Below are 21,872 nucleotides of genomic sequence, written 5' to 3' on the forward strand. Positions count from 1 at the left end.
TCCTAGGAGCTTATTAAACCTTGCCTGGGCAGATTCCATCTCCTTCCCTGAAACGTCAAAACCATAAAAAGTTCTGCTCCCTTTGAGCCCTAAATGGCAGCACCATGGGGCAAATTCCCAGCAGGAGGTGCTGGAGGAGCACACAGCACCAAACCACCGCAGTCTTCCCCTGGGGACCTGCAAATCCAGGCTTAACCCAGCCTGCAGCCTTGTCCCTTGTGCCCGGCATTTCTCAGTGCACTGCAGGCTGCTCCAAGGCGTGGAAAGCCTTCCACAGGAATGATTTAGGTCAGATTATACGGATAGTAATTCTGCCCCTCAAGGCAAGCCCTAGATGCAGCCTAAATGAAACCTGCAATGCGTTGGGTTGTTTTTTCCCCTCTGAACACAGCAGCATCGAACCTTGGGGCCACTGAACTCAATAGGTTGCCTTCTGTCTTACTATAATAAATAACTCCCCCCTTTCTCTTTCCTCCTCCTTAGCTATCCCACACATATGCAGCTCGAGGAAACAGCCCAAAAATGCACCTTCACCTCTCTCTGACTCTGCTGTGCCTGCAAATAAAGGCATTTGCTTCCTACGGGCTGTGCAGTGCTGCAGAACAGCTGCTTCCAGGGCTGCAAACTGGCCCCACAGCTTCTCTGTCTCCAGCAAAATCTGCAGACTCACAGCATCTGCTCAGTTCCCTGAACATCTGATCTCCAGACTTACCGGTCCTAACCCAAACTTCCAGTGTTACCAGATTTTACGATTGTATTAGTTACAGAAACAACACAGCTTGTGCCGCTTCACCTTTGCTCAGATTAGTGGAAACAAGAGCCCTGCCACGCTTGAATCAATACAACAGGAGCATCCCAGTTACACATGTCCCAAAATGTCGTGGATAATACGGCAATTCCCACCTCACTGCAAACAAACACCTTTTACGCTGCTGCCCTGCTCTATTATTCCATAGCGCAGGCTGCTGCATTGAAAGGTGAGATATGACCTTTCATGTTTGGCTTCGGTATTTGAAATACGCTTATTATAGCTTCACAAACATCCTCTTACAGAATCCATCAACAGAAGCAGAAAAATGAGATAAAAGGTTATATATATATCTGGCTACCTCATCTTTCCTAATCCCGTCTATTCAGAGCTATTCTCTACAGCACCATCTCGAGCGCTTTATCCTACCTCATAATAAATGTCCAGGTTATTCTCCTTGAAAAGCAAAGTTGATGCCGTTTCTAGTCAGTTCTGATGGCCGCGTTTGTGAATCAGCAGACCCTTGAAGATTTATCCCCTTTTTTACTGTGGAGACCTAGAAACTGCGTTTCTTTCAGCTGCTGCAGGAATTTCATCCCAATTGCAATGGACCAGCTCGGTAAACCAAGTTCATTACTGGGGCCAGTGTATGTGCATATTTCACCATTTCTGCTGCTGTAACACTTAAAACCATCCGCTCAACAGCCACAACACCCCTTGGAGATTCCGGGGTAGCTAAAGCAAATGACTGAGTAGCTTTTGGTAAAGCCAAATAAAAAGACTGAGGCTGGCTAGTTATAGATGCTCAGTGCTGCTGAAGTTATTTCAAGAGCACATTTCTCTTATACAAAAGCCAAATTCATGCTGTGAGTTTTTACTAACCCGCGGGCTTTTAAAACACCTAAGAGAATGACAATGCAAGTGCTGGAAATACTAGAACTGAAAGTCCTTAAGGTCCAGATCTCCAAAAAATGACACTAAACTCCCACTGGCATCAATTAAGTAGAGAGGAAACACACCCTGAGAATAGGATTAGACAGATATTGTGAAAAGAGTTAATGAACGTACATTTAACAAACAAGAAAAGTATGATGATGATGACTAAGCTAACTGAAAAGAATCAGTAAAGATGTACTCATATAAATGTTTTGCAAATGCTTAAAAGATACAAACAAAATGCCTGGAACAGCTAAATTTGGCTCATCATTTTAGGTTTATGGCTAGTCACAGAAAGGGCTAAGAGCTCATCACTAAGATAGCAGAAATTGCAGACAAGTATCCTGATCCTGATCTAACTAAGCCTTGCCTTGTGTTGGGAGGATCGCAGAAAAGAAAATACAACAGCAGTTTCCTGGAAGTGAAGTATTTCCATTTCCCTCCCAAAAATGCACAAAGGAAAAGAAAAACCAGCAACTTTTCATCTGCCCTTATTAGTAGTATGAAGAAAACACTTGAATGCTCACAGCGAGCACATGCCATGAGAGGCTCTCCAAGAGGCTGTACATTTATAATTTGATCTGTGAGAGTGGTGCAAAGCCATTTTCTCTCTAGGAGGAGCAGTGCCAGAGATTAAACCCCTGCAGACCTCCGCAAATGCTTCAATTAAGTTACATTAGCGTAAAACCCGGGCTACGGGCTGCACTTCGTATTCTATCCCACATATACATCAATCAATCATTGACTATCACCCTTAATGGCCAAATATAATACCAAGAATCCGATGTACGCAAGAAAATGTAGGAAATTAGATGCACTGGCTGCAGGATTTTACTAATTTTTATTCATATACTGCAGAGCTGAGCAACTTCAGCTCGCTGCCATCAAACTTAACCAGTCAACGCACTGCAGTACGACAGCCAGACAGTTTTATTGCTCATTTTTCTTCTGCATTTTATGGTCAGCAGTACATGCTGGACTACTAAATAATGGGATGCTTATATCTTGCTAAGAAATGCTTGCACATGTGCGTGGGGGAAGAGTATACACAGAAGAAAAGGTAGAGGTGGCTTTGTGTACAGCCCACATAAATTTTATTGCTGCATATGCAGCAAGGAGAAAATCTCTCAAAGGTTTAAAGAAAACCGAGCTATAGGGAGAGTATTCCTCAGCTTTTCATACAGGTTCTGCGATCAAAGGAAGAACATATCTTGGTAATGAGGAACTCAGACTACGCTTAAGTTCCCTGCAGACACGGATATTAATATAAGATCTCTCTGCCTTTTAATTGTGCGTGCAGTCCACAAATAAATGCTCTTCTTGACCCACATTTTATCCTTATTATCATTCACACTGGAAAGTTTTTTGGAGAAAATAGAGTCTCTGACTGCATTATGAGCTTTTCATGTGCTCTCAACTGTTTTGTAAATGTAGTCTCCTCTTCTACCCACTGTATCAGCAATAGAACTAACAGAAATATTCACACTGCTTGCCTCTGGATATTGCTGCTGATGAGTATTCAACTTCAAAAATATGAGGGATATTAAATTTCTCCTATTATTATCACCTACAGTTCCTCAAGCACATGTTCTTACAGCATACACCCCTCAAACCAAATTATATATATGCAGTTATTTTCACTGAGTATTTAAAACTTGGCAGTAGTCGTAGAGGTCCAATTGATTCCAGTCTTGCCCAATCCAGTGTAAATACTCACGAATGCAGAATAAAAACTGTGTTCTATAACTCACCAAATCATCCGAAGTTGATTCAGCTGGGAACTGTCACAATTATTCTTTGGTATTTTATGGCATCATAAACCAGCACTTTTCAGGCAACAGCTTTAGGATGGGTAAGATCTCTCAAAATGGGCCAAGAGGCTTTTTAAACCACATACATTGCTCTGCAGCTCGCAAGGTAAAGGAGCTTTATTTGTCCAAGAACCCTCTTGTTTAATTGCTGGAATCAAACAAAAGCAGAACGTTAATTTAATTGATTCTGGGAGTTATGAACTAACCCTTGAAACTGCAAGGAAGAACTTGCCATCAGATTCTGTGGTCTAGTTTGGAGTCGTGATCCAACGAGTAAACAAAGCTAATGAATCTCCTAATTAAGCACTCATTGATGGAGCTCAGAGGAAAGAAGTCGCTGTTTCCTCCAGCTCTTCTAATCAAGAAACAGAACAAACTCAAAGCGAGCAAATTAACGTTACTGTGCGCAGCAAAACAGGACTGGTGCGAGCAATAATAAAATCACGAAAGCTGCTCAGGCACTTACTATATATGGCACAAACAAAGCAAATAGCTTTTCAAAAGAAATAAATTAAATACTTATTAGTATTTCCTCTGTGTCTTCCAGATACTGTATTTCAGTCCTTGCAGATGAAATTTCATATGGGCTTTGACAATTCATGTCGGTGTTACCTCATTTTATTATAAAAGGGCTGTTTGGAGTATAGGAAACAGACTTTCTAAAATGTAAGATTCATTCCAATTCACAAAATAAAAATGCATCAGGATTAAGAGAATCAAAGTAGAAGAGTGTTTTCTTTAGCACATTTCAATTCAACCAATTCAGAGATTTTGATATAATGTTAGACATAAAATCTGGGTTCCTAACTTCAAGACAAAGGCAAAAAAATGGGACCCACTACTCCTGCTTGTGACTTTCAAAATATTCCTCTGATAAGTAGAATATTAGTGACATACAACAGCAGTTTTCAAGTGTGTTCAGCACAGGTTCAAAACTTAAAACCAGCCAAGACAGAGTTAGAAATTCTAGCACACATGAGAATAAATCCCAAAGAAATTGACTCAGCACTAGAAGTTTTAAGGAAATAAGTGGCTGTGAACACCAAAAGCATTGTGGGGCAACTCCAAAGTCTTTAACTAGATTTTTCTCTGGTGTAGTTCCCAGGGGCTCCAAGGAGAATTCTCTTTCTCAGTTTTCGCAACATGCTTCTCTGTGGTGAGATCAATAGAAGGAGCTGCAGGGCCAGCGTGGCCGTCGGCGCGCTCTGCCGCACTCCCATAGTGCTGAATGCCGGCACACAGCGCTGACTGCTGCAGTGGAGCCGCGCCAGCCCTGCCCTTCTCCTTCAGAACCGATCAATCTAATCAATACGAACCAATCGATCCATAAAACATGGTGAAATAAGGCCAGGAGCAGACAACACAGACTTCATTCTGCCAGCCACCTCAACCCCAAATGTACCTGTTACACTTTCTGCTGGGAAAAAACATTTTTTTTATTTAAAAATTAAAAAGGCAAACCCAAACCCCACTGGGTTTCAATGCACAAGGGAAATTTTCACTGACTCTGGTTTCATTCAAGTAACTCTTGGTGCTAAATAAGATCCTAGTACAGGGCCTAGACCTGAGCGTTTCCCTTAGGAAATGCCATTCCTAGTCTGAGAACATGTTAACTACACAGTATATAGCAGAGGAAAATGTACAAACAGGAATGTATTGTCACAGAGGGGTTCTGCAGTAACAGCTGCCATTTCATCACATCACAATCTCTTAGTTCTGTATCATTCATCATGATAATTCATTATTCAGGTCAGCCAACTTAGGGGAGGTCTTCAAGGGACAGACCCGGACTTGGGATTCTCCTGCCTAAAGTTTGTATTAAATGAAATCAAGATACACCTAAACAGCAAGAGAGCAGCTCGAGCTTCAGCAGAAGCAAAGGGACATAATTCTGAGCTGCTGGGTGACTCAGCTCATCTCCAGTGCCTGCCTGCTTTTCTCAACGTGGTCTTAAAGATAAGATGAGTGGCACAGACCATTTCATTCTAGTCGGAAGCCAGTCTTTATCCTGTTTACTACTACTTCAAGATTTTTCTAACAATAATACATCAAAGGAGCATTGTGAAGAAAAAAAAAAAAAACACAAAACAACAACAAAAGAGAGACAAAGAATGGGGAAATCAGAGTCAGCACTATGCTACACCTGGAAATACAAGTTTCTGAAGCAGTAGTAGCTTTCTTTTCCTCCGAGTAGCAAATCTTCCTTACCTCTGAGTCACACTGCAAATCAACACTGCAGGGCTCTCTGCAGACACGCTTCCCCATCTTCCTGGCACACATTGCTGGCAAGGGAAGGGGTTTTCCACTCATTTTCCCTCTAAAAAAATACATGAGAAAGAATATTAACAGCCCACAATTACAAAGCTTATTTCCCTGGGATAGAAAGCGGAGTTATTTTTAGAAGCTGAGGTATATTCATTTATTAATACATGGCATAATAAATGATACCATAAATAATTAAATCTCATGCTCAAATAGAATGTAGGGGAGATTAGCATAAGTCCCTTGGCATGAAGCAAGGTATGCCAGTTCGCATTAGTTGAGTATCGCACACCAATTTGGGTTTCTAAGCTCGCTGAATCTCTGACCCAGCCTGCTGTGAATCTTCCCACCTGCTATAATGTCTGTATTGCCCATTTCTTCCCTGGGTGCTCTGCAAGCTACACAAGCTACCTCTTCTGTGCAAAAGTCAAAAGCAATCTCTGTTAAAGCTAAAAATTATTAAAACTACATCTGTGCTGCCGTAATTTCACATTCAATGTCTGAATAACAGGTCGCTGTTCTACTATGCATGAATGCAACCGCTACTGAAATTTAAATCACAAATTTTGTATGAAATTTTGAGCAGAAGCCTCGCTTGCAGTGCTTGTAAATCGAGAGTAATTCCACTGATCTTCATGGGAATGCTTTTGATTTGCAAAATAAAATATCTCATCAGCCATACTGTGATGTAGTGAGACATAAGCCTTTGCTGGCTCCTTGTACAGTTCATTCTACCTCGTATGAGCTCAGATGAAAAGAGACAGCAGCTCTGTAGCTCTGATGGGCCACGGCCCTTCACAGCTTAATATCTCTCATATTCAAGTACCCCAAAACCTATGGAAACGATACCACGCAACAGGTAATATTCTGTTTGATATCACTGGACGATGGGAAGAAGCATGATTAACTCAAACCTGCTTTACCTTTAGTAGATGATGGGTACTAAGCAAACATATCTTTGTGCCAAAAATAAAGTATCATTGCAATTAGTTACAGGCATACAGACTAATTTATGTATATTACTATGCATTTCCCCTTTCTTTATGAAGTAACTAAGCATTTTTGTGGTATCTCTCTCTCAATAAATACCACCCCCCCACACCTGTACCTACATTTATTCCTTCCTCAAGAAAACTTTGAAGAGTTTGTTTTGTAATAAATTAGCCCTTCTGACTCAGAGGGACGAACTATCGTTGCCTTTTTGAGCATCCAACACAGTGCATGCTTAATATATTCCTAGCTTACTTGTGTTAAATCTCTACTGCTTAAATACTGATTTGTTTTAATCAACCAGTGGCTAATAATTAGGGTCAGAGGAAGCTGCAATGCAGCTGTCTAGTCTTAGTCTCTGTATTAGCCAGATTAGGCAAGGATAAATATTCAGTCCCTTTGGTCCAAGTCTCAGACAGACTTGCCTCTTGGAATTTCAAGGAAGAGAAGCAAAGCTGGATAACCAGATATTAATGTATTCTGCTAGGGCTGCAAACCACACCCCGTATTTGCTGCTGCTTTCATGTAATTACCTGCTTATTAGGCACCACTTGCAACAAAGGGCATGGAGCAGGAACTCGAAGAGCACACACACATCTTGCAAAGCCTGCAAACTAAAGTAAAAAAATTGCAACTTAGCATGCACTGTGGGGGTTTTGAGGTGCAGCGAGGGCTGTGCGCTCCCCAGCCCCACCGAGGAACTGCGCTTTCCTGAGACCCCAGGCCTCACCAAGAACCCTGCCAAGATTTGGGGCTTGTAACGGCCTCCCCTGGGGCAGCTTGTGAGGCAGAGGAGGGCGAGGGACGACCCTTGGAAGTTGGGGGACAGCAGGTGGGCGTGCAGGAGGTGTGGGGCGAGGAAAGCTTGAGGAAAGCCTGAGGTATGCCCCGGGTGGGCCCGGGCTGGACCCTAAAAAGGCTCCTCACGGGTTCAAGTCTGGAAGGGGTTCAGGTGAGGGGGGTTCGAGGTGTCCCCGGTGGGAACGCACCAAAGCGGACCAACAAGGACCGGGACGAAGAACCATAATGTGGCCCCAACCCGCGGCGAGGCGCGGAGCGGGCGGTACCTAAGCTCAGCTGAGCTGAGCTCAGCTCAGCTCGGCTCGGCTCGGCCACGCCCAGCCCCGCCCCGGCCCCTCCTGGCGGCTGCGCCTGCCCGCCCTCCCCGCCGATAAATAGGGGCGGCCGGGCAGCCCCGCTCCGCAGAGCAGGCGCTGTCTCCTCCCGCAACCATGAGTTCTTACGGCTACGATCCGTTCTTCCCCTCCTACAAGCGGCGCTACGCCGAGAGCCCGCGGCTCCACGTCTCGGCGATGCGCAGCAGCGGCGGCTACAGCTCCGGGCGCTCCGCGTACTCCAGCCTGTCGGCGCCCGTGTCCTCGGTGTCCGTGCGGCGCAGCTACGCCACGTCCAGCGCCTCGGGCTCGCTCCTGCACTCGGTGGACAGCCTCGACCTGAGCCAGGTGGCCGCCATCAGCAACGACCTCAAGTCCATCCGCAGCCAGGAGCGGGCGCAGCTGCAGGACCTCAACGACCGCTTCGCCTGCTTCATCGAGCGCGTCCACGAGCTGGAGCAGCAGAACAAGGTGCTGGAGGCCGAGCTGCTGGTGCTGCGGCAGAAACACGCCGAGCCCTCCCGCTTCCGCGCCCTGTACGAGCAGGAGATCCGCGAGCTGCGCTTGGCCGCCGAGGAGGCGACGAGCGAGAAGCAGGCGCTGCAGGGCGAGCGGGAGAGCCTGGAGGAGACGCTGCGGGGGCTGCAGGCGCGCTACGAGGAGGAGGTGCTGAGCCGGGAGGACGCGGAGGCGCGGCTGCTGGAGGTGCGCAAGGGCGCGGACGAGGCGGCGCTGGCGCGGGCGGAGCTGGAGAAGCGGGTGGACAGCTTGCTGGACGAGCTGGCCTTCCTCAAGAAGGTGCATGAGGAGGAGCTGGCGGAGCTGCAGGCGCAGATCCAGTACGCGCACCTCTCGGTGGAGATGGACGTGTCGGCCAAGCCCGACCTCTCCGCCGCCCTGCGCGACATCCGCGCTCAGTACGAGAAGCTGGCGGCCCGCAACATGCAGAACGCCGAGGAGTGGTTCCGCAGCCGCTTCACCGTGCTCAGCGAGAGCGCGGCCAAAAACACCGACGCCGTCCGCGCCGCCAAGGACGAGGTGTCCGAGAGCCGCCGGCTGCTCAAGGCCAAGACGCTGGAGATCGAAGCCACCCGCGGCATGAACGAGGCGCTGGAGAAGCAGCTGCAGGAGCTGGAAGAGAAGCAGAGCGCCGACATCTCCGCGCTGCAGGTGCGGGGGGGGTCGGGGTTGGCGTGGGGGGCATTGCTTCTAGCTCACACCTGAATTCTGCGGTCAGACCATGTGCCTAAACTGCAAGGTATCATAAAATTACAGTACGGAATAGCACAGAGCTGTAATGCCTGATATACCACACAACTGATAAATCAGTGGTGATATCATTACCAAAAAAAAATATTTAAGCTAAAACTAGAAAAAGCACATAAAAGCTAAAAACAAAGCCAAACTTCCACATGCTTTAATCCTTGGATAGCATGAAATTAATGCTAGGGATGAAATAATAAGGTGTGGGTATAGGGGTGGGAAAACCCTGCCAGGGAAGGTGGGATTTGGTGCATGATGCCTTCTTGGCTGGGGGGGGAGTTGCAGCTCTTCATTTTCTCTGGCTGCTTTAGCAAGATTAGGTTAACAGGATTAGAGAGATTCCTTGTAAGGTGTTACTGCTGGGGATCGGAGGATTAAGAATTTTACGCTGACAATGTTGTTACTTCCAACAGGACACAATCAACAAATTAGAGAACGAGCTGAGAACCACGAAGAGTGAAATGGCTCGGTACTTGAAAGAATATCAAGATCTGCTCAATGTGAAAATGGCCCTGGATATCGAAATTGCGGCATATAGGTATGATGGGGGGAATGTTCTAGGAAGTCAGAACTCGGATCAGATTCCCATTCTCTCTTCAGGACAATCAATTTTGTTTATCATTCCTCCAGCAGAAATTTTCATAGATAGATGTCAGAATTCAATCAGGTCTTCTTGTCTTGCTAGTGCAAGTAGCAGTGCTTTTGAGGTAAAAATATTTGCTTAAAGCAAAATCTCCAGTGAGTATAATAGTATGTATATGCGTACAGAACTCTAGTTTGGCTAAATAAGATCTCAGTTTTCTATCTTTACCGATAAAAATACCTGTTCTGTACTTATAGTGAAGAGTTTTTGTATCAGTAGGGCTTATTAATACAGATGACTGCCTTCCCAAAATTGGAAATACCTTACATGCTTGTAGAACAGCCATTGTTTGCTACTCATGGAAGCAATCTCTTGCAAAGCAGGTGTTTTACAGCAGAATTGCTGCTAAATAGCTGTTTAATGTTTTGTCCCAGTACCGTTAGAAATGGGAAGCGCTAAAACAGTTTCAATGAGTGCCACAAGGGGGAATATTGAGAAAGTGGCTATATACCTTGTCTAATACCAAAATATAACATCAAATTGTTACATCTGCATTGTTCTCTGCAGCCATACAGGCTACCAGAATACACCTCTAACTTCAGCTGCTATAGGCACCTAATCCTGGAGGTTTTTTTCCCCTGTTATTTCTTTTAACAAAGCAGCCTTTAGGGCTTGCGCTGCTCAAAGCATCTTAGGATCTTGGTCTGTGGATTAAGCTGAACACTGCTGCAGCAAAACTAAGTCATTTCTGCCTTTTTTTTTCTGCTAGAAAACTGCTGGAAGGCGAAGAGACCCGACTCAGTTTCACCAGCGTCGGGAGCATCACCAGTGGCTACACCCCGGCTGCCCCGACGTTCGGCAGATCTGCCTACAGCGGCCTCCAGTCCAGCTCCTACCTGATGACAACCCGCTCCTTCCCCACCTACTACTCCAGCCACGTCCAGGAGGAGCAGATTGAAATAGAGGAAACCATTGAGGCTGCTAAAGCGGGGGAAGCCAAGGCAGCCCCTGCGGAGGAAGGTGAGGAGGAAGAGAAAGAGGAAGGCGAGGAAGAAGCAGAAGGTGAAGAGGCTGAAGAAGAGGAAGAAGGTACTTGTAGTTACTTTCAGATCCCTCTCTTTCATGCTTTCATGATAAAATCCAGAAATCCTGATGACTGAGTCTAATGATTAGACATGTCATTGCTCACATGTGCAGAGGATTGTGGGATTAAGCACAGAGCACTTAAGCAGGAAAGCTTGAATAGAAGATAAATGTTCAATATCAGGCAGGTTATGGGATTATTCTCCCTTGGAAATCACTGGGTGTTTTTCCATTCAAGTTTCCAAAACCAAGGATGGTAATACTCTTAACAGCGTGTAATGTTCTATTCATCTAGAGCAAACAGTACTTAGCTATTACAGACATCCTCAAAAAGACGGAACAAGGGCATCCTGAGCTAAATACTGATTCCCAAAGAGCAGTCCATGATAACAGGAGCATCAGCTGCTGTCTGGGGATGCAGCTGTTGGGTTCAGTGGGCAGCAGTATCTGTTGTCTGAGGCCTAGATAGTTTTATTGTTCAACCAAACCAAATGCCCATTGGCGAGCAATGGCAAGATCTAGTTTTGAACATGAGTGTCTGGATAAGGCTTAAAGCAGTGAGTCCACAGTCAATATTTTTCAAGGCTATGATTTTTAAAAGGCCTGTGAAGTGTTTCACCCCCTCTAAAATGTAGGTTAAGTTGGTCATGTGGTTTTGTTGATCTCTCTTCCAAGTCCTACAAAAATCTGTTGCCAGCCCCACCATGTTGAGCTGGCTGCCCTCCCAGTGTGTGGGGTTGAAGGATGCAGGTATGCTGGCTCCTGTTAAATTGGGATTAGGAACAGTGCGTAGATGTGAAATATTTCTTTTTGCCTTTCAAAGGTGCTAAGGAAGAAGCTGAAGAAGCCAAAGAGGGTGAGGAAGAGGAAGGAGAAGGGGAAGAAACAGCAGCTGAAGAAGGAGAGGAGTCTCAGGAAGCTGCTGAGGAAGCTGGTGAGGACGAGAAGGAAGAGAAAGAAGCAGCAGGAAAGGAAGAGAGCGAAGTGAAGAAGAAGGCTTGATTTCTAGGCAGTCCAGCTTTCTCATCAGGTCAACAGAATAAATGATGGTTGACTGAGCTAAAATTGCAGTCTCACATATTTAATTCAGTGACCACTGAGGTTTAAAGTTAATGATTATGATGTTTCTCTCCGTGCAGAGTATCAGTATGCTTGCAGAGCACCCACTGGCTTGCTCCCTGAGTGCCGCATGGTCTACACGTATGAATTCAGGGGTTACGTCTTTACTGGGTGATTCAGAACCTTAAAATTTAAAAAGGGGTTTAAAAAAAAAAAGTGGGAATGAAAGTTGTCTTTAACTTGCGTTTCAAATAATTATGGAAACCTTGGGTGGGTAAAATAATGGAGGCTTCAATAAGTATGTGCAATAAAGCTAGTCAATAAAGTTATGGAAATGCTTACACAGATTCCTTGTGTGTGTCGTGTGTCACTAATGCACCTGAAAGGTTGATCAGGTGTATCACACTCCTGTTTCAAGGCTGTGAGATGGGATATGGGATACTGGTTTCTGCCTCTAGCTGATTCACTAATAGGTGAACGAAGAACTTGATGGGGCTGTAAAATTTCACATGGAAATGTTATGAAGGTAAAAATACAGTGGGGCTGGTGCTGTTGTGATGGGTCTCGCTGGGGTGTTGGGTGCACACAAGCTCCCTTTTGAAAAAAGGAGTGATTTTAACAAACCAACCCAGAAACATGGCTGTTAAATCTTGGTAGTTAAGTCAATCCAGTGTGAATAGACGAGGCTCATTTTCTTCTGGAAATGTGTGAGGGCACTTCAGAGTTTTGCATGTGGGCTAAAGAAAGGTTGAATCTGGTCGGACACAAAATAGCCCAAACAGCAGTAAAACCTGGCAGTTCTGACAGCAGTTCCAATGTCCTGTGCTCTGAGCTCATTTCTTTTCAATTAGCTAAACTTGATGCATCAAATTAAACCTTGTGTTTAGTGCAAGTGCTTAGACTAATGCTGCAAATCAAACCATTTTAAATGGTAACCCGTGTTAAAACAAGCATTACACATCTGCACTGAAACTTCAGCCACATTTCGCTAGATGGATTTTTGCATAGGATTTTGGGGGAACTTTTCATGTTGTGCAGTGACTTCATGGTACCAGTGGGTTTGCATTGGTTTTTCATGGCTATGTTCAAGGAGAAAGGAGGTGTCTTTTTATACAAATTTTAGGGGTGTTTCAAAAGCATCTCCCTTTCCAGTGTTGAAAGAGTTACGATGATGATGATGGATGAGGTAAGTGTTTGAAACAATTCTTTCCTTCCACATTCTGAGGAAAAAACAGCAGGAGAAAGAAAGCAATGTCGGTAGAACAATTCAGAAAACAGTATTAATTCCAGTAACTTCTGTTCTGGGAGTTTCAGTATCATTTCCAAATACTTAATTTCCCCCACACATGTGCTTTTTGGGGGTTTTTGATGCAAGTAATTAATTTTCCCTGTCTTGGACAACACGCTGTTTGCTCAGTGCTTTTAAACGCTATAGATGGGATTGCAGGAGACTCGCTCCTCCTGGTATGGGACACCCTCAGTTCAAACAGCAGAATGTTGAGTCTAAGCGATGGTACTTGGAAATGAGCACCTAAGCGCCCCATGGCACTTTGGTTGGGACTTCTGGTTTGGTTTTGCTCCTATGGAGCAAAAAATGTGCCAGATGAGAAACCACCACAGCCATTAAAGCCAAAGCACTGTTAAATAGATTGGCATATATTAAACCCACTGCCCCATTCTGCCTTTCTCCAAGCGCTCTGAGCTCCTCTGAATTTTTCCGTACCTGATTTTGCTGCTTCTTGTCTATTTTTTAGATAAACTCCTTCTTCACTTAGTCCTTCATATCCCTTTCACTTATGGGATGCGACACAACTTGCAGCTGTTCCAACCAGGCTGCCAGGGATGCTCTCAAAGCAGCACATTCACAGACACACACACACAAACACATTTCTTGCAGCGTATCTCAGCCCGATCCCTGCTCCTCATGTTATTTTTAATGTATTGCAGCTAGAGGAGAGATTTCACGACTGCAGAAAAGTGTGAGTCACAGCCATGGCAATGAGCTGCAGAGGGTGACGAGCTGCAGTGACCGTCCGGCCGCGTTTGTCACCTCCGTCCTGCCTTGTTGCCGAGGTAAACTGGAGAGAGGGAGGATGGAAATGTGCATTTGCTTGCCAAGATGCTCTCGGGGTTGTGGGGATCCTGCTGGCAACCTTTATTCACCTTTGCAAACCCAGGAGCTGCTTTGACGCAATGCAGTAAAAGCAGGCAGAGGGAGACACGCTGGAAACTTTAACACAAGTTGCAGCTGCGAGTCAAGCCGAGAGTATGTCCCCGAGTTTTCTGTTGCTCTTTGGGCAGCCGGGGGCTGGATGGGGCTGAGATCTCATCACGGGGAAGGCAAATACCAGGAGTCCTGAATGCTTTCTTGAGATACGCACGCACTCCCCTTCCACTCAGCAAGAGGGAAACTTGTGCAGGTAGAACATCCACATTCTAACAATTTACCTTCTAGTAACGAAATAATTGAAAATTCATCATTTGCTGCCTTGCTAGATTAGTTAAGGTCAGTTTAATCCTGAGCAGAGGAGGAAGAAAAGCTCATACGTGAATGGGAAAAGCACTGACCCTGATGCTTGGAGAAAATTCTAGTGCCTGACTCAGCTCCCTGGCAAACACAACCTATTGGTGTTTTGTAACACTTTCCCGCCTTGTTTCCACATGCAATTTAGTTCTGGGATGCGGAAAATCTCTTAATTGTAGCATCTCCACAACCTGGTACGGTACAAAGATCCTGGTTTAGACCCTTCCAGCTCCTGAAGTCACGGTGGTCTTGATAGGCCACCTTAAATAAGATGCATAAATCTTCACAGTAACTCCCTCTAATTATTGTTTTTCCCCTCACTGAGTCTTTCCTATTGATTAATGAACTTTTGTGTCTGGAAGTAATTAATCCCTTCACTGCTTATGCACAGTGTGAAGAAGTAATTGGTGCAGTACAGGCAAATAACATCCTATTTATACATCTCTGCCCTGGAATTATGCTCCCTTTTGAAACTGTTTGATTGCAGATGTCAGTAGACAAAACCTCTTGGCAACATTAAATATTAATCAGTTCTTATAGTTCAATAAATATTTAGAAATGTGTTAACCAGTTGCTTATTTCTCTCAGGATTTAATGGAAACACTCGCAGTGGGAAACAAACTAAACTCACAAATTATGTGTTAGAGCAGAGAAAAATGCAGTCCTGGGTGATAACTAATGGCTGCGATATGGTTTGGATGGAAAAGGGGGGTGAAATGAGGATATTTTGGAATATGCCATGGATGTACCTGGTACACGCTGAAGATGCCCAACTTCCTATGCTGAGGGTTGGGAGCCCACTGGCTTTGCAGTTTGTGACATTCGAGCAGATTCTGGGACTCAGAAGCACGTAAAGAGAAAGTTTTACGTTAAATACCAGTGTCTGGTTTAGTTTTGGGGTTTAGTGTTACTGTTCTCTCAAAGATTTTAATTAGACCCAAGGGAAAAATAGCTTCAGTGCTCACAAACCATTGGGCATTTCTGTATTTTAACATAATTTGGTGCAATCCCTTACTGACTGGGCTACTCACCTCCATAAAGGTATAGATATTTTTATAGATATTTTTATGTCATATACACATGTAACTTTCACAAATAAGCTTGCTACAGAGTAGCTGCCATTTAATTTGCTAACTCTGTTTTAATTAAACGTCACTCAACCAGCAAGCTGTTGAGCACAGATTTCCATTATTGATATCAGCAGGAGAAACAGTCATTACTTTGCTACACAAAGACATTCAGATTTATTTGAAAGCCTTATCTGCCGTGGGCTTCTTACAATTCCTCCAGTGAAGAACACGCAGAACCTTTTCAATTAAAAACTACTTGATCTTCCATTATTGATAGGGTAAAGAATTGAAGGTGCATGCAAACCATAGAGATTGTGATCAGCCCCTCAATTAGTCAGCAGATTTCAGGGCATTCCATGCGCAGTTATTTTCTGTGTAGCGGGATTTTAGAAGGACTTTTAATTGTTTTTTTTCTTAATAAAGCCAACCTGCAAGTAGTGGTAGATGTAGGCCAATGCTTAGGAGGCCTTTCTATTGCAAATATGCTTTAATTTGCTTTTATGGGTCAGGCAGACCAGGTTTAATCTGAGCACTACCCAGCCTCGGTTCATAGTCTGGAAGGGTGTCATTTCTACACCTATTTTTGAATGGACAAATAGGTTAAGAGTATTTGCTTAGACCAGCTCAAGTATTTGTGTTATGTTACAGGAAATTTGTTCATCATACCCCATTCAAACTCATTTTCTAAATAAGATTCTAAGGAAAAACTTGAACCGCTTTTCAACCCACGCAACAGCGTTCTTGTTCAGGACAGAGGATCGAACTTCAGGGAAGGATTTGAGTTGGAAAAAAAAGTCACCAGACAAGTAATATTTTCAGTATTGACCTTTATTGAGCAAGAACTGCTGTGACTGTTTTACATCAAACAACAAAAGGTTGCGTACTGTGCATGTCAACTAGGTTCTCCCATGAGCAAAAGTCCACCCTAATTGCACCAGTGAGGTAAACATAATTATTTATAAGTAGCTTTTTTTTTAAGGCTAGGAGAGTTCTGGTTCTCATGAATACTGTATTACTGTTTTCCGTTTGGTTTTGGCTCAGTTGGTTCTTTGCATAATACATCTTAAATCGTTCCTCAGATATGTCCCCCCAACAGCTCAGGAAATTCAAAAGCTTCCTTTGCACATTTCATCTCATGCACTATTATTAGGATTATTTTAGAGCCCAAGCTCTGTGGAGGGAGCACATCTTGAGCCTGCATGCATTCCCCCCCTCCCCTATATTGCACAAAAAAGTAAAATACTGTGTGTCTGGAGCCTCCATGAGAGAACCCATTCTGCTTTGAAGCCGTCACTCACATGCATTTTGCAGCTGTCATATGGCTTAACCTTTTGCACCAACCCAAGCTCTTTAATTTTTAAATTTAGCTATGATCTATTTTATTCGGTCTCTTTCATCTCTTTTACTATGGCATGTGAAGTAACTTTCTCCACTTTCTTAGTGGACACTAATTTCTCCTCAAAGCTTTCTTCATGTTCCTCTACCTTCTGAGTGACTGTCACCGACTTTGTGATATATGTGGTTGTACTGTCCCCACCTTCAGTGATTTTCTCTGCTTTTTTGGTTACTACAATTTTCTCACCCTTATCATCAATCGGGCTCACATCTAGACCGTTAGTGACAACTCCCTTGTCTTCCTCCTCAACCTCCTTCTCTTTGGATTCCTCGTCCTTTTTCTCCTCCACCTCACCATTCACTGCAATGTCTTCTTTCCTGGACTCCTTCTCTACCTCGGCACTAATTTTTGTTACCTTTGTGACGGTGACGGTCTCCTCCACCACCGCCTTTCCGTCTTTGACCGGAGAGGCCGGCTTTTCTGGAGAACGGGGCTTCTCCGGAGTCACCGGCTTCTCCGGAGTGCGAGGCTTTTCTGGGCTCACTGGTTTTTCAGGAGAACGGAGCTTCTCCGGCGTCGCCAGCTTCTCGGGGGTCGCCGCTTTCTCTGGGGTCGCAGGTTTCTCGGGGGTCGCTGCTTTTTCTGGGGTTGCAGGTTTCTCCGGGGTCGCTGGTTTCTCCGGAGAGGTCACCTTTGGTGTCGCTGGCTTCTCCGGAGATGCCGCTTTCTCTTCCTCCTTGGCTGGTTTCTCACCACCTTTCTCCACCTTCTGTTCTTTTCCTGCATCTGCTTCTTTCTGGGCAACCTTGGCTGGCTCGGTTACAGGGGATTTAGGGGGGGATTTAGGGGGTGACTTTGCGGGAGGTGTTTTGACCTTCTCTACCTTTGCTGCTGCCTCTTCGGCTTTGCCCTTGGCCTCAACTTCTTCCCCCTCTTCCTCAGCCTCCTCCCCTTCTTCCTTTTCCTCTATTTCTTCTTTTTCAGAACCTCCTTCTTCTGCTGCGTCAGATTTTGCGGCTTCTTCTTCTTCCTCTGCTGCCTCTTCCTCCTTTTCTTCCTCAGCTGCTTCTTCCGCAGCTGTCTTCTCAGTTTCTTCCTCTGCGGCTTCTTCTGCCTTTTCTTCCTCCTGGGCCTTGGCTGCCATTTCTTCTGCAACAGCTGCCAGGGCATCTTCCATTTCAGACTTCTCATCCTCTACCTTTGTCTCTTCAATGATTTCTTCTACAAACTTGTGCTGGACTTTCAGCTTTGGCGGTTCAATTTTTGTTTTCTGGATTTTAGTGGATGCTATTGTGACAGATGGTTGTCTGTGTGTGAATATGGGTCCAGTAATGCTTCCAGAGAAGGCACTGAATCTTGTCTCTTCACCTTCCAGTAGCTTCCTAAGGGAAACAGGAGGGGGGGGTGGAAATGAACATAGAAACCCAACATAAGAGACAGTTATTAGAATATTTCCTTCTGTCAGCAGGATGAAATCAGTTTGTATAAGGAATATGCTTGAGCTGATCAGCATAATCCATCGCTTACAGCCCCAGTTTGGCTTTCCTTGAATCAGCTCTTTTGCAAAATTCATATTCAGCAAACAGCTTCTAGCTTGGTTTGCATGTGGCAGGTGTAACACCTTCGGCTGATCAGCTGAAATTCATCCTTAATGACAAAAACCTCATTATGGTGTAAGACAGCACAGAGTATGGCAAAGCAGGTAACTTCATAGGCTGCATTATGACTTGGGTGAACTGGGAATTTGACACAGCCAACAGACCCAAAGGAAATATTGTGGCTGAGACATTCAAAGCCCATTAGGGTGTATGTCCTAGTTCAATAGTTCAGGCATCCACCTTTCTAGTGTGGCTATGAAAGCTGAAGAGACTTTTGTTCAGCTAACTTATCTTTGGCAGCAAACAGCTATAGCCCCAAGGGTACCTGTGTGTTCGTCTGAACAACCTCAGGAATTTAAGCAGATCTGGAGGTGGGTTGCTTATACTTCTCTTATATTCAAATGCATGTTTTTCATCTAAGCCTGTGACCCAGAAAAATCAGCAGTTCTCCAGTGAGAGTTCTAAAGTGATGCAAAGGAGACTAAAAAAACCTGCCAGGTGATGGCAATAGCAAGCAATGTTCCTGCTCCAGATTACAGTGGATGCTTTGGAGGAAAGTTGAGCAAGTTGTGACAAGCAGACTAGCACTCCCTGCTTGAAACCAAGATCAAGCAAGTGCACTGTCTCTCTCAAGTGATAAAAGGGAATTCAAGTGACAAGCACCGCTTGCTTGGCATAGGCAAAGCAAACAGGGATTAAAAATAAACTTGTCTTTTGCTGCATCTTTTGCTTTGGTGAGGAAGGGCAGAATGCGGCACCGGGTGCCACTGCACTGAGTCATGCTACATATGCGGTGCCCACTGATCACCAGAGAGCTGCTCCCTAAGAAACTCTGGGTTCTTACTGCAGACACTGCTTGAGTCTATGTAGATTTTGAAACGCTTGTAATAATTTAGTCAAGCTCTAATTTTACTTGTGTTTACTGCAGGGAGATACTTCTTATCTCTGCTAAAGCTTCCCAAGCCAGCAGCATCTGCAGTGCTATTAATATTCCAGACATGTCTGCAATGATCCTACTGTACCTGTATGCAGCAATTTCAATATCCAGGGCCATCTTGACATTGAGGAGGTCCTGGTATTCCCTCAAGTGACGTGCCATTTCCCACTTCGTTCCTCTAAGCTCATTCTCCAGCTGATGAATCGTGTCCTGCAACAGAGATGCAGAAAACCTCTGTGACACAGACACACGCTTGACGCAGAGACAGAGCAGAAAAAGTTCTCAGAAGCGACTTTCAGCCACTCATTCCCTGGGAGGCAGCGCCCAGATCACAGCAGGACCCACCCGGCTCTCACCGCCCTCCCCATCATCCACCGCCTCCCGCATCCCTCACTGCGGAGCTGGTACCCGGGCACCGCCACCGCCCCCCCCGCCGCCCGCCCCGGGCTCGGCGACACCCCCCCGGTTACCTGGTAGGTGCTGAGGTCGTTGTTGTGACGCTCCTCGATGTCGCTGAGCTGCCGCTCCAGCGACTCCTTGGTGCCGCGCACCGACTCCAGCTCGATGCTCTTGGACTGCAGCTGCCGGCGGTACTCGGCGATCTCCTCCTTGGCGGAGCGAATGGCCTCCTTGTTCTGCTCGGCGGCTTCTGTCAGCTTGGCGTAGCGGCACTTGAACCACTCCTCGGCCTGGTGCATGTTGTGGTCGGACTGGCACTCCAGCTGGGCGCGGATCTCCTTCAGCGCCGTGGTCAGGTCGGTCTTCAGGTAGTCCTTCCTCTCCACCGTGGCGTGGGACGCCTGGAGCTGCGCCAGCAGCTCGGCCACCTCCTCCTCGTGGTTGCCCCGCAGAAAGGCCACCTCGTCCTGCAGCGACTGCACCTTCTTGTCCAGCTCCGCCCGCATCAGCGAGGCCTCCTCCATCTCCTTGCGCAGGGCGCGGATGGTGGCCTCCGTCTCGTCGCGGAGCCGCGCCTCGTCCTCGAAGCGCTCCCGCAGGCGCTGGATGTCCTCCTCGATGTGCTCCGAGTCCAGCTGGATCTGCGCCTTCTCATGGCTCACCTGCTCCAGGACCCCGCGCAGCTCCCGCAGCTCCTGCTCGTAGGCATCGCTCAGCTGCGCCCGCCCGGCGTGTTTCTGCCGCAGCGCCGCCAACTCCGCCTCGATCTCCTTGTTCTGCTGCTCCAAGTAATGCACCTTCTCGATGTACCCGGCGAAACGGTCGTTCAGCCCCTGCAGCTGCTCCTTCTCGTTGGAGCGGCTCAGCTTCAGCTCCGCCGCGCCGTTCAGCAGCGAGGACTGGCTGACGTCCAGGCTCTCGGCAGAGCTCAGCACCGTGGAGCCGTACACGGCCCGCGGCCCCCCCAGGTTGGTGCGCTTGTAGGAGGAGGACACGGTGCTGCCCGAGCCCCGGGACCACGACTGCGAGCGGAAGCCGCTGGACGGGGATGCGCTGGCGCGGCTGTAGGTGGCCCGGGTCTCGGTCACCCGGCGGTACGAGGGGTTGCCGAGGGGCTCCATCGTGTAGCTCATGGTGGAGGGGGGGACTCGGGATGGCGGGCGGCAACGCAGCGCTGCTCCGGCCGCCGCCGCCCCTTATAAAGCCCCGCCGGGCGGCAGCGGGGCGGCCCCGCACACGTGTGGGGGAGCGGCCTCCCCCCGGCCCGGCCCCGGCCCCGCCTCCCCGCTCCGCCTCCCCCGCTCCTGCCCCCTTCTCTGCTCCCCCTGCCCCTGACGCCCCCCGGACGCCCCTTCCCCATTCCCTCTTCCCCTTGCCTCCCACGCTCCCTTCTCCCTCTTCCCCCCTCTCCCTTCCCGCTGCTCCTCACTCCCCCTTTCCCATCCCCTTGCCCCCGCTCCCCCCATTCCCTTCTTTCTCCCCTGTGCTCCTCCTTTTCCTTGCTCCTTCCCTCTTGCCCCTACTCCCTTCTCCCCGCTTCCCTAGGCCATCACCCTCTTTCATCCCTTTCTTTCCTTCCTTTCTTTTCTTTCTTTTTCTTCCTTTCCTTCTTTCCCTTTCTTTTCCTTCTTTCCCTTCTTTTATTTTCTTTCTTTTCATTCTTCTCTTTTCTCTCTTTTCCTTCCCCCCCCGCCCCGCTTCCCGCAGTGGCCATGGCGGAGCGCAGCGCGGTGCCGGTACCGGGGCCGCTGCCGGGGCCGGCGGAGCAGCGCAGCCCGCAGGGTAGGGCCCGGGGCCGGGGCTAGAGCTGGAGCCGGAGCCGGGACCGGGGCGGCACCGGCGGCTGCAGCACCACGAGCAGCTCCCGCGGGGAGCGGGGTGGGGAGCAGGAGGGGTCCCAAGATGCAGCCCCCCCATCCCCGCATCCCCCTGTGGCGGGTGGGGTCTGACATCTCAAGGTCAAAATAGGGTAGAGGAGGGATGCTGGGTGGGTGTGCTGGGTGGGCTCACTGGGTGGGTTCCCAGGGTGGGTTCCTTGGGTTGCTTTGCGGCAAGAAGAGCTCCCTGCAAAGGCTTTGCCTCCGTTCTGGGGGGGGGGACGGCTGTAGGAAGAGGGATCTGCAGGGATGCTGGATGCAGCCGTTGCAGTGCTAGAGCA

At 47.1% G+C, this 21,872-nt stretch overlaps 2 protein-coding genes across 2 annotated transcripts; one reads left to right on the top strand and one right to left on the bottom strand.

Moving 5' to 3' along the window:
* Window positions 1-7,977: 7,977 nt before the first annotated feature.
* On the top strand, window positions 7,978-12,151 carry NEFL (neurofilament light chain). The gene is made up of 4 exons (XM_082072813.1): window positions 7,978-9,032; window positions 9,539-9,663; window positions 10,478-10,797; window positions 11,615-12,151. The coding sequence occupies exons 1-4, from the start codon at window positions 7,980-7,982 to the stop codon at window positions 11,791-11,793; spliced, it is 1,677 nt and encodes a 558-aa protein (XP_081928939.1). The 5' UTR covers window positions 7,978-7,979; the 3' UTR covers window positions 11,794-12,151.
* Window positions 12,152-16,823: 4,672 nt separating this feature from the next.
* NEFM (neurofilament medium chain) lies at window positions 16,824-20,847 on the bottom strand (the record flags this gene model as incomplete). The annotated part of the gene is made up of 3 exons (XM_082072509.1): window positions 16,824-18,162; window positions 19,401-19,525; window positions 19,786-20,847. 3 exons carry the CDS (start codon window positions 20,845-20,847, stop codon window positions 16,824-16,826), a joined length of 2,526 nt encoding a protein of 841 aa, XP_081928635.1.
* Between the last annotated feature and the right edge of the window lie 1,025 nt (window positions 20,848-21,872).

This window comes from Streptopelia decaocto (assembly GCF_964273445.1).
Source record: "Streptopelia decaocto genome assembly, chromosome: 25".
Lineage (NCBI taxonomy): Eukaryota > Metazoa > Chordata > Aves > Columbiformes > Columbidae > Streptopelia > Streptopelia decaocto.

Bases quoted from the DNA above. Each gene is read 5' to 3' on its own strand.
- NEFL (XM_082072813.1), top strand. From the start codon at position 7,980: ATGAGTTCTTACGGCTACGATCCGTTCTTCCCCTCCTACAAGCGGCGC. The intron at 9,033-9,538 runs GTGCGGGGGGGG...TACTTCCAACAG, and splicing joins CCGACATCTCCGCGCTGCAG to GACACAATCAACAAATTAGA. The intron at 9,664-10,477 runs GTATGATGGGGG...TTTTTCTGCTAG, and splicing joins ATCGAAATTGCGGCATATAG to AAAACTGCTGGAAGGCGAAG.